This window comes from Sinocyclocheilus rhinocerous, unplaced genomic scaffold, assembly GCF_001515625.1.
Source record: "Sinocyclocheilus rhinocerous isolate Xijiao unplaced genomic scaffold, SAMN03320098_v1.1 scaffold797, whole genome shotgun sequence".
Lineage (NCBI taxonomy): Eukaryota > Metazoa > Chordata > Actinopteri > Cypriniformes > Cyprinidae > Sinocyclocheilus > Sinocyclocheilus rhinocerous.
The window spans coordinates 1218606-1232362 of record NW_015632978.1 but is presented as its reverse complement, the minus strand read 5'-3'; the positions used below and the strand labels follow the sequence as shown (position 1 = coordinate 1232362).

The 13757-nt window shown below is 40.1% G+C and overlaps 1 protein-coding gene across 1 annotated transcript; it reads right to left on the bottom strand.

The window, feature by feature from the left end:
• Positions 1-425: 425 nt before the first annotated feature.
• LOC107743113 (methyl-CpG-binding protein 2-like) lies at positions 426-13262 on the bottom strand. The gene is made up of 3 exons (XM_016556236.1): positions 12994-13262; positions 7777-8145; positions 426-6453 (listed from the first exon to the last, which is right to left on the bottom strand). The coding sequence occupies exons 1-3, from the start codon at positions 13023-13025 to the stop codon at positions 5229-5231; spliced, it is 1626 nt and encodes a 541-aa protein (XP_016411722.1). The 5' UTR covers positions 13026-13262; the 3' UTR covers positions 426-5228.
• Positions 13263-13757: the final 495 nt, after the last annotated feature.

The following is a 13757-nucleotide window of genomic DNA, read 5'->3' as shown; positions in this document are numbered from 1 at the left end:
GAGAGCAGGTAAATGTTGTTTACTATTGTGTATCTGTTACATACGGCAAACAAATGATACAGTAACACAGTACTATAAAAGTAGACACAAACTATACTTTTCACTTTCAGGAAGGCAAGGACTTAGCTTGGCAGATGGTGAATAACCACTGACACATAGTCTTTAGGATTGTTTGGTTAAAATAACATTTTTTTTTTTTTAGATACATACTACCCATCCCTTTTATTTAAAACTAAATCAAAAAATAATATGAAAACAAAACAGCTTTGGACAAGGGTAAAAAAATACATTAAAAAAGTTAATGGGGAGTCCTGCCAGGAAACATATTTTATAAAGTGCAGATCTTAGACTCGTTGTCCGTCCGGTCAAGGTTGACGTTTTTTTTTGTCATAAAATTTGATTGGAAGATTATGTTTGAGGCCAAGTTTTTTTTTTTAATGGTCATGTTAAAATGGAGAATATTTCCCAACAAACACACGTTACTTAATAATCTGTGAAACATTCAACATATCAGGGATGAAAAAACATCAAAATCCTATAGCTTTTTACATCGTCAATATTGCCCAAGTACATCTCCCTAATATTATGCTTTTTTTTTTTTCTCAATTAAGAAAATAAAGCAAGGCAAACATATTCTTGATCTCTATAAATCCTTAATACATCCATAGCACTGAATACCAACAAGAGGCAAACACAGGACTCGGAATAAAAATACAACTACAGTATAAAGATAAATTCTATTACTGAAACTTCAAGGCACAAAACTATGTTAAATAGACCATGAACTTTCTACCACGGTGGAACTGGAATCTATTTCTTATAGTTTAACTTCGGTTTCATTTGACTTGAAATTGTCCTCCTTGCACGATTCAAAGTGCTGCATTTTAGTCGTAAAGGTACATTTCTTTTACTTCAGTCCTACTGTTACACAAATCAGAGACATACTAAAGGAGAAAACTCATATCCGATCTGCTGGGTATACTATCGCACTATTGCTATGAAGATAAAACGGTCTATTTCCAAAGTTGGATTCATAATTGGAAAAAACTAAAAAATTACTACTAATAAAAATAAATCTAACACAGAAATCTACAAATTACTCTAGCCACTACAAGGAGTGGCGTTTGAAGCCCAAACTCAGCTACCATCAGTTAAATCAAACAATACTTCAATGAAACAAATCTGTTCATATTAAACAGACCAAAGTGCACAACCTTCATTAAACAGAACACATTCAGTTTTATATACCTCATGAAATCCTTCGGATTCGGTTGGTGTGGTTGGGCTCAGCTCATCTTTATATATAATAGTAAAGGGCAAGCAATGTCCTATCTTCTAATGGCAATCATGCATATTGATACATAGAGAGGTACATAGCATGTATTTTTGGCTACAGGGACACAAGGACATTCCAAAGCATATTTCAGTGCCAGAGGCACAAATAACCCAAACAAAGAAGGAAATCAAACAAACCAACATATATAAATAATAAAAGTATTCTTCTTATTCTGTCTTTACCCATTTGTAGGGCTCCATTTTTGTCAGTGGGCTTTGAGCGCTACAAAAGGCAAGAAGTTCTTAACAATACATCATTTCTAGGTGGCCACAAACACCCAGCTGATGTAAAAAAAGAAAAATTAACAACCCTAGTTACAACACACACACCAGTGCACGTTCTACCTATGAAAAATGACCAAATAAAAACCAAACATTTGAGTAAAGTCACTTTCCACGGTGCTTCATTGGGATAAAGGTGTTTCTTTAGAATCAAAGGTCACTTCTACCACCTTAGTAAGTCTCCCAAAATAAAGGCACTACCCTTTCTGTTTCAGCCAGACTGATGCAGCTTGTGAGTCGTAACTTCAATTCATGTCTGGAGGTTTCGTTCCTTTGCTACTGTCCTGAACCTGTAACTGAGAAATGTGCTTGCCGAGGAATCCATTCGTCTACCTCCGATCTCCCACCCGAGTTTAATCAGACCAGGGAGACGTTCACCGCAGACAGGACACAACGTCAGCCGCCGGTTATAAGTGAGCGCTCGAACTCTGCCGAGGACAGAGGGTGAGCCAGTGGTGTTTGACTTTAACACTTAAAGTCTCCTGTTTGACCTCAAGCAATTAACTGAGTTTGCCTTTGCAGCGAGGACCAGACCTTGCGTTCGTCTGACTTAAAAATCTATTTCCTTCATCTGCTTTTGACTACTTGAAATGATTACATAGCCCTTGTTCGGAGCGGAAACCTCTTCCCCGTGAGGGTCGAGGGAGCGGGAGGCTGGAGGAAGAGAATGGAGACGCTTTCAATCTTAATACGACTTGAGTGGAAAAATAAATATGCAATGTTCCTCGTGATTGTCGATCGTAATTTAATCTACACATTTAGCGACAACATTTTTTTAATATATAAGATTCCAGATAACGAGTCTACTCTGAAACTCACTTGGGGGGAAAAAGGACCGGTAAGTTCTCTCTCTCCAATCTGAACCCCTAAATGACAGCAAGTATCAAAAACAACACCCTACTGTAGATGAACTACCAGACGAAAAGATTTAACAAGTGCTGAGCGTTATGACTGATTAAGGTTTAGTTGTACACATTTTTCTGCATTTATGTCAGTGACAATGCACATCCATCACCCAAGCCACAATAACTGTGAATGTATAACATTTCATACACAAACAAACCTGTACACAATACTTTGAGGGAAGAAAAAAAAAGAGCAGCAACTCTCACTCAAAACAGCAATTGCAATATCTAGAATACAAAATTATAATCTGTGATGACATCAGACCCAGAGGTCTGTAATAATTGGTTTTATACATAATAACTGAAATGGTATGGTTTGTTTGCTTTGGATTTAATGTTATGTCTATATATATGTCTAATGTATATATATATATATTTTTTTTTTCTATTAGATTGGACAAGCACACAGAGTTGCATGTAACAGTCAAACATCGGGACATTTACTAACTGCCTTTGTCATCTCATTACTGGCCATAAATATGTGATCTCATATACTTTAAGTTAGAGATGTGGTACTTGGGACTCGGACTGCAATTATGAATGAACTCAGACTTGGATGCATTTGGGTGGAACTTGACACGGATTATGACATTTCAGATTTTTTTTTACTGAGTACAGTCGAATCCACGTCATGCGTAACATGATAGATAAAAATAAGTAACAACATAAAATTAAGATGACAAGACATTAAAAACTGTTTCCCACTCAAATTCAATTGACTAAGGACTTTGACTCGACTCGAACCTGACCCATCACTATTATTAGTGAAATGTAGCCTTTATGCATGACAATTTGGTAAATATGGGGTATTTTTACAGAAAAAGCAAATCTAAACAAAACAATGGCTCTTTATAACGACACTGAACATGCATTCTATTCTAACACACATCTGAAGAAAATTACAACCTCCAGACATGAAACAGAAGTCTATGCAAGGCTAACCAGAAAAACATATCCAAATAAATGGGTAGGCTTCTCACAATTCCAATATTTGATTCTGTGAAGGTGCTTTAAAAGTAAGGTGCAATTCATCTAGAAGAAGAAACAAAAATGAAACAGAAAAAGTGCTGTAAAGTTTCTGTAAAATCCTAATCAATTTTACATAATCAACAAAGAAGAACTTCCTCAGTTTTGGTTCAGAAATTCCTTAGTATTACATTTCATCCCAAAGGTACAATCAAATTAATTACCAAGACATCTTTAGTATGTCCAATCTCTAACAACTTCATGCACGGAGCCGTGATTTGGTGTCCTCCCTTCTGATTGCAATGTTCTCTGTCATTTTGAAAAAGTAGGCTTTAGAAAACTAATAGGACTATTCATGATTGCTTGGTCTTGTACAAAGTATGCAAGTTTTACTTTCATTTGTTGCCAAGTAATGTTTCATTATACTCATAATTCAAAATATTTACGTATCTATAACGTTTGACCCTCATCGTTAGTGCTGAACCTGGCTTTATGTACAAGAAAGACAATGTCGGAGTACTGTAATAAATAGCACGCAAACATCAGCAACCCATGCATTTGACACGGCTACAGCCTGACAAGACATTATATAAATATAGCCATCTATTAACTTTCCCGTCAGAATCGTTTTTAGAACAGCAGCTCTACGGCATTAGTCTATAACCACACACACAATAAAACCAAAAGCTACATCATTTGAAACGGTATGCTCTTTTTTTTTTGTTAGGGATTTGTGTTGCAAGAACACAAGGCCACTCTTTAAATTGTACTTCATGGAAAAAAAGCAGGTAAACATAACACATTCCTTTTTCCGTATCCTTTTACGCGAGTTGACATCTACTCCAGATGCTACACTGGACTGTGCTTTCAATATTCCCTAACAAACACATTTGTGCTTTATCTTCCCCACCGGAGAAAATGAAAAATAGAGCTTTCCGCTCTAGTCGCATTTTCTCAGGCACCACCGAAACAGGTGATTAGGTTAACTGAACTACTGATAATAAATAGACACGTGCGCTTAAAAGACCAACAACTCAAAGGAAATACTACTTCCAAATTCAATTGATCTTTACAGGTCAACAGGCTGGAAATATCAGCTTGGCACGAACCCACAACTAGGAAGTTCTTTTCTGTCGGAGTTAAGCTAGCGTCTTATTTCAAAGGTGAGGATGCTGCAACAGCTGCGTCCGACTCAAATGGAAAAGGTGGAGATCGGAAATGTGGCCCTATTTTCTTCAGCTTGCCCATTCGTTTTAGACACAAAAGGAAGAACACACTGATAGAACACCTTTTTGCTAGGGTTGAGATGACATGACTATGAGGCATTTTAGTACTTTCGAGAGCATTTTTGATCGGAAAGTTTCGCTTTACGACAACTATGGCGTGTGACTTGTGCATCCATTACCACTTGAGTGTGTTTCTACTTCCTACAAGCTCCGACAAAGGAATAACTGGATTAGGTGAGTGCTAAGATATACTAATACAAAGATATAGTGGGAAATAAAAGGAAACCATAAAGAAAAAGTTTAGCAGAGAATTCATCCGGAAGCAAAGAGAATTATCGCCCCGCGTCCAACCCACAGAGAGAACGAGACACAACAGCTGCCTTTAAGTACGTTTACATTTTTGTTTCCTTTTTCTTTTTTTCCTCAGTAAAAAAGAACGAAAAATCACTCGTCTCGCCACGACCGCCTCCGACTCTTCGCGCGCAAAGCCGCTGCCAATCAGTCACTTAGTCAGTCAGCTCACTGGCTCGCTCACTGGTGTCCGGGACTCGACCGTTTCCTCTCGGCTTGGCCTCGGAACGGTGGAGGGAGGAACAATGTCTCTCAGCTCCTTGCCATCCCCCGTCACAGTCGTCTGCTGCCCTCTCAGGTCAGAGGAGGCTATCTTGCTTGCGTTCTGAGCATCCCTGCTCGAGGTGCTATCAGTTCTCGCTTCCTCCCTGCAGGCCACATGCTCCGCTTTGGGCCTGGAGGTGCTCAAGTCCTGGGGTTCATTTTCCGTGGTCGCAGGCGGCCCCCCTTGCGTGGAGTGACCCAGTGAGAGCTGGTGAGCCTGCGGAGTGTAGGTGGAGGGCGGCATGGCCTGCAGATGGTGGTGTTGGTGGTGGTGATGATGGTGGTGGTGTTTAAAGTGCTGCCCTCGCTGATCTCTCTTCTTGTGACTCTTCGGTCCGCTGCTGCTGGTTGCCGTCCCGCTGCTGCTGCTGCTGCCGTTTCCCGGATCCGTGGATGCCTCTTTGTGCTTCCGGCCGGGATGCTTGTGAGACTTCTGTCCCGTTTCTACCTCCTCCCCAGTAGGGGTCACAGTTGATGCAGTCAGTCGTTTTGCTATCCCCGGTGCGAACGTCTCCGTCGTGGAAGCGGTTGATCCTTCCAACCCCTCTAAAGTCTCTCGAGTTTTGCGTTTCTTGATGGGAAGCGCCCTCTCCTGAACAGGCTTTACGGAAGACTCATTCTGAGCTTTTTTCTTGGCCTCGGCGGTGAGGATGGCTGCGGCGGCGTACGCGGCGGCTGAGCCCGTCCCCACCGCCGATTGCGAAGCGGCTGCTGGCTTGCGGCCACGTTTTTTGGGCATGCTTGGCAGTTCCTGTTCCGATTTCCGCTTGCGGCCTCGGCGCACTTTGGCAACTGGCGCTTGCCCCACTGGAGCCCCTGGTTCACTTTTGGGGGCCACAAAGGGCATCTTTACGAGGAGTTTTCCTGGACTCTTTTCTACGACACGCTTTACAGCCACCCCTTCCGTGGCCTGCCGTACCTTGCCACTGCCTTTTGGCCGACCCCTTCCGCGACCGGAGGTTTTGACCACTTTAGGCTTCTTTGGCGGTCTCTTTTCTCTGCGAGAGGGGCTCCCGCGGCCCGTGACTGTGAAGTCAAAGTCATTAGGATCCGTGGTGGTATCGCCCACCTTTTGGAAGTACGCCATGAGCTCCACTTTGGAACGGAAGGCTTTCCCTTCTGGGCTGAAAAAAACAAAAACAATATATTTTGTAGTATACAAATTGATGACTGTAATTTTAAGAAAACTATTTGAGAGTTTGAGAAAGTTTATGTGCACTAAATTAGAATTTTTAAATCAAATATGAGTATTTTCTTGAATTCCACTTCTTATTAAACACCCTTTAATAAAATGAAATAAAGGAAAAAAATCCATTATGGGAAGTAAAAAACACAAACCCGTAGTCCAAATACAAATATTTTCTTTGATTTCACATTTATTTTTATTAAGCACCTTTTAATAAGAATAAAATGAAATCAAAATATATACAAAATATAAATCAATCCACATTCGGCTCTAAAACACAAATCTCTGTGACCCCGACCAGTGTAATGCACAACTCTCTCTCTATACTTTTAATTTATATTTATTGAACAACCACTGACTTGTTATATCATGCTTCAAATGCTGCTGGGACCTGTTACACAAGCTCGTCTTACACTGGAAGTGACACGCCACCTTAGACAAATCAGCCATGAATCTGTGATTAAAAGGCTGTTCATATCAAGAATGAGAACTATATTAGCGTCCACACCAGCACACAACAACGCTCTGTTTATTATAAGGACATGCTGCATTTATGTCGTCTGCCACTTTAAATGCTCGAGCTCTGTAAAGCAGAATGGATTCTGATTGGCTGTCTATGTTTTTATCATTCATTAGCTGGAAAAAAATCATTTTGGAAATGATTCCAACTATATTGATCCTCTGTGCTGTTATCATTAAAGTTGTAGCTCTGGTGTGGACTCTGCCATTCTTTTAAATTTAGAATGATTATTAAAACGGCATCTTTATCGATGAAAACGGACCTTCAGACTTCAATGATAATAAAATGGGAAAGCTTCTAACTCAAAACATCACTTAAACTGACTTTGTATGGGCCGAAACAATTTCACATGTTAAAACTGCATATATAAATATGGTGAGGAATAAAAGATGATTTAAATTTGTAGGCCAGAAACCAAAAACATCACAAGCTGGCTTTGATGTAATAACAAAAAATAAGATTCAAATAAATAATTCATGATATAGGTAAACATATGTAAATGGGGAATATAGCATATTAAATGAGGGCCTAACTGGTACTTCCAGTGTTAGCAGGTTTATTTTTGTTGCAAAGCAGCATGCCGTCCGTTTTAATTAGAAGTCAATGACTCTTCAAACACAATAACCTAACTTTCATAATGACTGATTTGTTGCATGTGTGTCATTTGGACGCAGTGTTACGAAACGAATATCATCTCAGTCGCTCTCAAAAAAGCACTAACTTCCAGCAACTTGCACTAACTTGATCAGGTAGACATCAAATTTTCCAGCGGATCGCCCCGACTTGCGCTGTTTCAGCTTGCGCGTCCAACCTTGAGGCAGTGAAGGGTCGTCATACAGTGGGCCTCTGTCCCGAATGATGGAACGCCGCTGCTTGGCCGATGCGGAAGATTCTGGAGCGCTGAGAGCAGCTCCAACTTCAGGGTCAACGGGTTCAGACTTCCCTGCTTCTGTCTGTTGTCCAACATCCCCCTGCCTAAGGAGGGGCGGGGGTGGAGGAACGGACACTGTGGCCTCGAGTTTTTCCACATCTTGCCGTTCCCTTTTGTTTTTCTTCTGCTTCTGCGTCTTGTCTTTTGAGCCCTCCTGGTCTTCATTCTTGTCCACACCTCTGCTGACAACACAAGAAATAAGTGGCACACTGAGACAGGGTGACAGTCTTATGGGTCCGTATTCAAGTCAACCGCTTGTCTAAATGTCTATGAAGTATGTTTTAAACTGAACAGAAGTGCTGCGCTTGCACGTTTGCCATCATAAATTCAATATTTTGGCATCAAAGCATGCTCATTTACAGATCACACAAGCTCTGTTAAATGCCACCAACGAGCAGGCGAGATGTGGCCCGAATTTGAAGTGTTAGGATAAACTCAGTTAACCGAATAAACTGATGCAATTCGCATCTTAACATCTTTAGGCGTCATGTGAAACCTGATTCTAGGATGTGTCTATTTCGTAACTTCAGGAGAAACACGTTCAATTTGATTTCTACTCTTGCTTACAGACACACGGAAACCACCCTAGAGGTGTCGAGACGCCCGTGTCAAGCAAAACCTTGACGTGGAGGTTGAATCATTGTGTCTTCAGAGGACGGAGGAATTTCCCACTTGTCTGTGGCTTGTCCCTCTAGGCGACAGCAAACTCTTTGTCATTTTTTTACACAATGATCAACTTAATTTGCCTTAAACCTAATTGTCAGATTACTCTAAACATATGTTTTTGTCATTGTAACCACATGGTGGTCACAATATTTCGTCCATAAAAACATCACATTTCCATATCTACAGCAAAGAAAGAAAGGGAAAAATAACCAAAACATGCTGTCTACTTATTTTGAACTTTTTCTTCAGTCGTTTCTAACTGTAACAGATCCCACATGTTTTAAGCTCAAATGCTGTCACTTTCGATGACAGAACAGTGTTGAACTTCAGAAGGAAAACTCAGGTGATGAACACATCCACAAAGTTTACCAGGTACATAAAGCTGAAACAAATAGTTACTTTGTTCTTTTATGTTACACTCACTTTAACAATGACTAACAGTCTGCAAAAATAGTTGCTGACATGTTTCAGTACATCAACAAGAGTCACCACACCTTCGAAACAGTAAGATTAAAACAGAAAGTTAAAAACAAACATTCATTAGACGTATTCAATTTTAGCACATTATCATGCTATATTGCAAATAAAGGTACATATTTGAATTGCATTTAGCCAATTTATGACTATACATGCTGCACTTAGTATACACGTGAAGTATAGCTAGAATATTTAATCTGCACTATAAACCGTGAGCTAACAATGTGGAGTAGCATTTCCCACAATGCAAATGCAACAAATGCCTCGTTTATAATGGGTTTTATTGGTTTTGTTTCGTCACGCCGGGACACGGCATCAGTTAGGGTTGCAAAAAGGTGGAAAATTTCCAGTAAATTTCGGAAATATTCCAGAAATTTAGGAAACTTTCCAGGATTTTGAAAAAAAGTGAAAAACTATGCTATAATCCTAAAATGAGATGCACACCAAAACATTTATATAGAAATTGAAATCGCAGCAAAATAGTTCTGCAGTGACCGCTCACTCTCAAAAAGCATTGCAAATAACATCATCAAGTCTCAAACTACTTAAATCCATATAAATATTCTGCAATGAACATCATTTAGAATTGAATGCTGTTTTGCTTAAAATCAACCAGTTTTAGTTTTCACATTTTTTAAAACAATTGCATCACAACGTTTCATGGGATGAGTAGTTATATTGAGGTTCTGGCGACTCTGAATAAGATTTAAATTCTTGGTGACACAGAAAAGAGGACTGACACTCTTTAACACTCTTAAAATAAGTTTAAAAGAATTAACTTTTAGTGTTTTTAACTGATAAACCCAAACAAACTTCCGCAGACTGCGCTACATTCTCAGTGATATTCACTTGACTTGATTTATATCTTTTAAAGAGCAAGTGTTGTGAATATGCATTTCTACAATTACTTTGTTAATAAGTGTAATTTTAGGCAAAACCTGTATCAGTTCATCACTTTAGCAGAACATATATGCCAGTTCTGACATAAAACATTTTTGGGAAGTTCACGTCCTGCAATGTGACTTGCAAAACCTTTTTTTAATATATTTTGCATATATGTTATGTATGCAACTTTTATGACCTCATGTTAAATGAGAAACTACATGGAATATTTGCATTTCATCAATATTTGTAAAATGATCCACAATGCAGGACCACCTAAAATGAGTTGAAGACGCATTACGTTATTAAAAGTCCAGTCTCACATGACTTAATATATAGTTTCCCTTATTTACATACATTTTAACTTAATCTTATGCATTCACATTTATTAATTTACTTCTGTATCATGTGTGGCATGCTCCATGAAATTATTGCTAGGGCAGATACTGGATCATTTGGCGTAGATGAGATATTCTGTTTGTTAGCCATGGAATAATTTATAGATCTGACCTTAAAGGTGGGGTAAGCGATTTTTCAAAAACGCTTTAGAAAACTGATTCGGGCCAGTAGCAAAACAAACTTGTAGCCAATCAGCAGTAAGGGGCGTGTCTACTCATGAAGTGGAGGAGAGAACGTTCAGTGCACAGCACAGGACATTAGCCGAGCCGAGCGACAGAAAGATAGATGGTGGATAAAAAACAAAAGAGGAAAACGTCTGCGGAACAAAAGAAGGCAATAAGGCAAGAAGTAGGACCCGTGTAAATATCAGATCAGCTTTCCAGCGCTGGAGAGAACTCAAGGAGCGGAAGGCCTGCGATCGGACGCCGAGGTTGCTTTGTTTCTTCTCGATAGGTGAGTAACACCGTGTCTGTGCCGCAACAGCTAAAATCTGTATAGTACACTGGACGCGACAAAGCGACCGTTGAAAATCATTTGAAATTTGTGTCAATACGTCATAAATAGAACGCAGCAGCAGTTTTTTGTCTGGGATTTGTCGTGTTGTGCCGCATCCAGTGTAGGCCATAGATATGTATATATATCTATGGTGTAGACAGCATCACTGATTATGATGAGTTCTCGCGCCGCGCCACTCACGTCCGGTGTAGACACGGTGTAACATTGGTTTTGCTTTGTTTCATAGAACTAATCGTTGCCTGGGTTGCGTACGTATGTGTGGGGTGGAGCTATCAAAATAGGGGCGAGACCCTTTTGGGGTAGGGGCATGTTTGTTTTGGTGATTTCAAATGTCAACATTGGCTACCAGAAATCGCTTACCCCACCTTTAAGCATGAACTACCCATTTATGAGATGAACACAAATGAACAACAGCATGTCATAAGTTTTCTTTAAGCCACGACTTTTTTGGGGGCAAGTCAATTAAAGAACCTTAATGAAAGCTAATTGGTATTGGTCATAATTAAGTTTTTATCGTGAACGTTGACTGTTCAATTTAGTATTAAGTAGGAGGCAGCGAAGGCCTTGAACCTCAGCTGGAAATCAATTAATATGTGCATTAGACAGCTCCTCTTATAAAACCTAATCAAACATGAACAATTATACCATGTTGGACAATCAAGGACCATGTTTAACCATAATGAACAACCGTCTTTGAAAAGACATCATAAAACCAGAGACCTTTTGACTCACAATGTCGAAAATTTGCCCCACTGTAAAGTTGTCAAATAAAGATTATTAGAGAACGTTTTACAAGAAAAAAAATCTTTCAGTTTTTCTGCTTTAAAATTTAATGTTTAATTCAATGTTCCTTGCCATTTTCTTGTAACTTGTAACGTTTTGTAAGATGTACTAGCAATTTCTGAGTAAAAAATACTTCCAGTACATTTCAAAACAAGATTTTAGTGACCAAATGAAATCCATAATAAATGTTCAAAATAATAACCTGTTTGAGTTTGAGAAAATATTCCAAGGCTGGCAAACAAAATGTTTCATCTAGCCAGTAACGTTACCTGCCCTTGCAATGAATTCATGGAGCATGCAACACAGGAAGAAGTTGCACAGGATGCAAGTTGAGCCTTCGAGACCTGTCTGTCACAAGTGTGCGCAGAAGACATGAAGCATTGTGTCTTGAATGTCACTCAGTTTGTGCAAATCCCCCTGCGGTCGACCACACACACACATACAGACAAATACGATGCTGCTAGATCTGTTAGCTGGCTACCGGAAGTCAGCTCAACAATATCACCAGCCTGCTCTCACATGGGAGTGCCTTGTGCATTGCTAAAGCAAGCGGAATATCTATATTTCAGTGATGCGAGAAGCACAACAGTGTGTTTTGCACCCGGAGTTACATGGTTTGCATGCTGCAGGGGCAAAACGAGCAAGCAATAACAACACAGAGAAGCACGCACAGTGACATCAGGCAGATAAATAGCACACTGGCCAACTTGCTTGCATATGCAAACTTGGTACCTGATGATGCACAGCTACCTACACAGCACAACAGCATTGCACTGGACTAAAACGCATCTTAACCTAATTTCTAAGCACTAGGACAGGCAGATCTATCTGGAGCAAATCTCATTTCGGTCCCCTTCCTTATCCTGCAGCGCCACAAGCGAGCTAACTTACTTCAGTCCGCTGTTTTTGACAGCTAGCGAGCGCTTCGGAATTAAAAAACACAGGAGCGCCGTAATGTTCGCGCGAAAGAGCCGCGAATATCAGCAAAGCAAAACATGTGTGCGTCCAAACCCCCAGGCAGCCCTTCGCTCCAGATTTCAGGAGAGTTTTTGAAGTAACGTCAGAAAACGACACCGGACTAAAGCGTGCCGCGCAAAGTGTCCGCTGATCGTGGAAAAAGAGCTGGGGAAATGCGAGTGACGTATTCTCAACGCCTTCGCGGGCTAGCGCGGCTAACATTCCCCCCCTCAGCCTGCGCCTGCTTGACAAAATATCACAGCGACGATCAAAACCGACGCCATCGCCGCTCGCGACGCCTGACATTGGAATCCCTGACAATGGGAATGGATGCGATTCACACTTACAGTCTCTCCTCTCCGCTCTCTGCGGCGGCCATTTTTATTGAAATAAATAAATTTCCAAAAAATCACGCAACATCTTTGTGGGTACCCCTCACCCTCCTCTCCCACTCCCTCTAGCACAACACCATCCTTCGGACGCGAGATCTCGCGAGAGGTGGGGTGGAAGGGAAAGGGGGTAGCGCGTGCATTCTCGCGAGAGCTGAGAAGTGGATAACCAGAGAGGGAAACAACGTCCAGGGCGAGGAAAGCTGCATTGCACACCAGAATAATAGTGCCTAACTGTATTATTTCGATCTGCGATAAAGTCCTGTTTCTTTGGGATAAATCCATGTCAAGTTTTTGAATGTGCTTTCAGATATTTTTGCCTTGTGATAGGTCTGCACATCATATATATGGGAGACTAGGAGTGTCATAAAAAAAATACATTTTTATTAACAAAAATGTAAATGAACAAAAAACTTTTCAAATTGACTGTTAACAGTTTTATTTAATTCACATAGCCTATGTTTTTTTTCAATTGATCTAAATCACAAACCTGAGCAAGCAAGAATAAGGCTCTTTATGCCAGTGAAATTCATATGTTGTGCAATTTTTACTTTCTTCAATTACACATTTTGCTTGACATTGACATTTTCATCGGTCTAGCTGTGAGCAATCAACAAGTGTTGTGGGGTGATGTTTGCAAGGTTGCCGTTTTTGTAATTAATTTGTTTTCCAACTTCCTTTTTTTGACACATGAATGTGATAATGAGGAATGAAAAGAAAGA

Excerpts from the sequence above, each read along its gene's own strand:
- LOC107743113 (XM_016556236.1), bottom strand. The coding sequence starts at position 13,025 with ATGGCCGCCGCAGAGAGCGGAGAGGAGAGACT. Across the intron at positions 8,146-12,993 it reads GAGAGCGGAGAGGAGAGACT|AGGTGTGGACAAGAATGAAG; the intron begins GTAAGTGTGAAT and ends TGTTGTCAGCAG. Across the intron at positions 6,454-7,776 it reads TTTGATGTCTACCTGATCAA|CCCAGAAGGGAAAGCCTTCC; the intron begins GTTAGTGCAAGT and ends TGTTTTTTTCAG.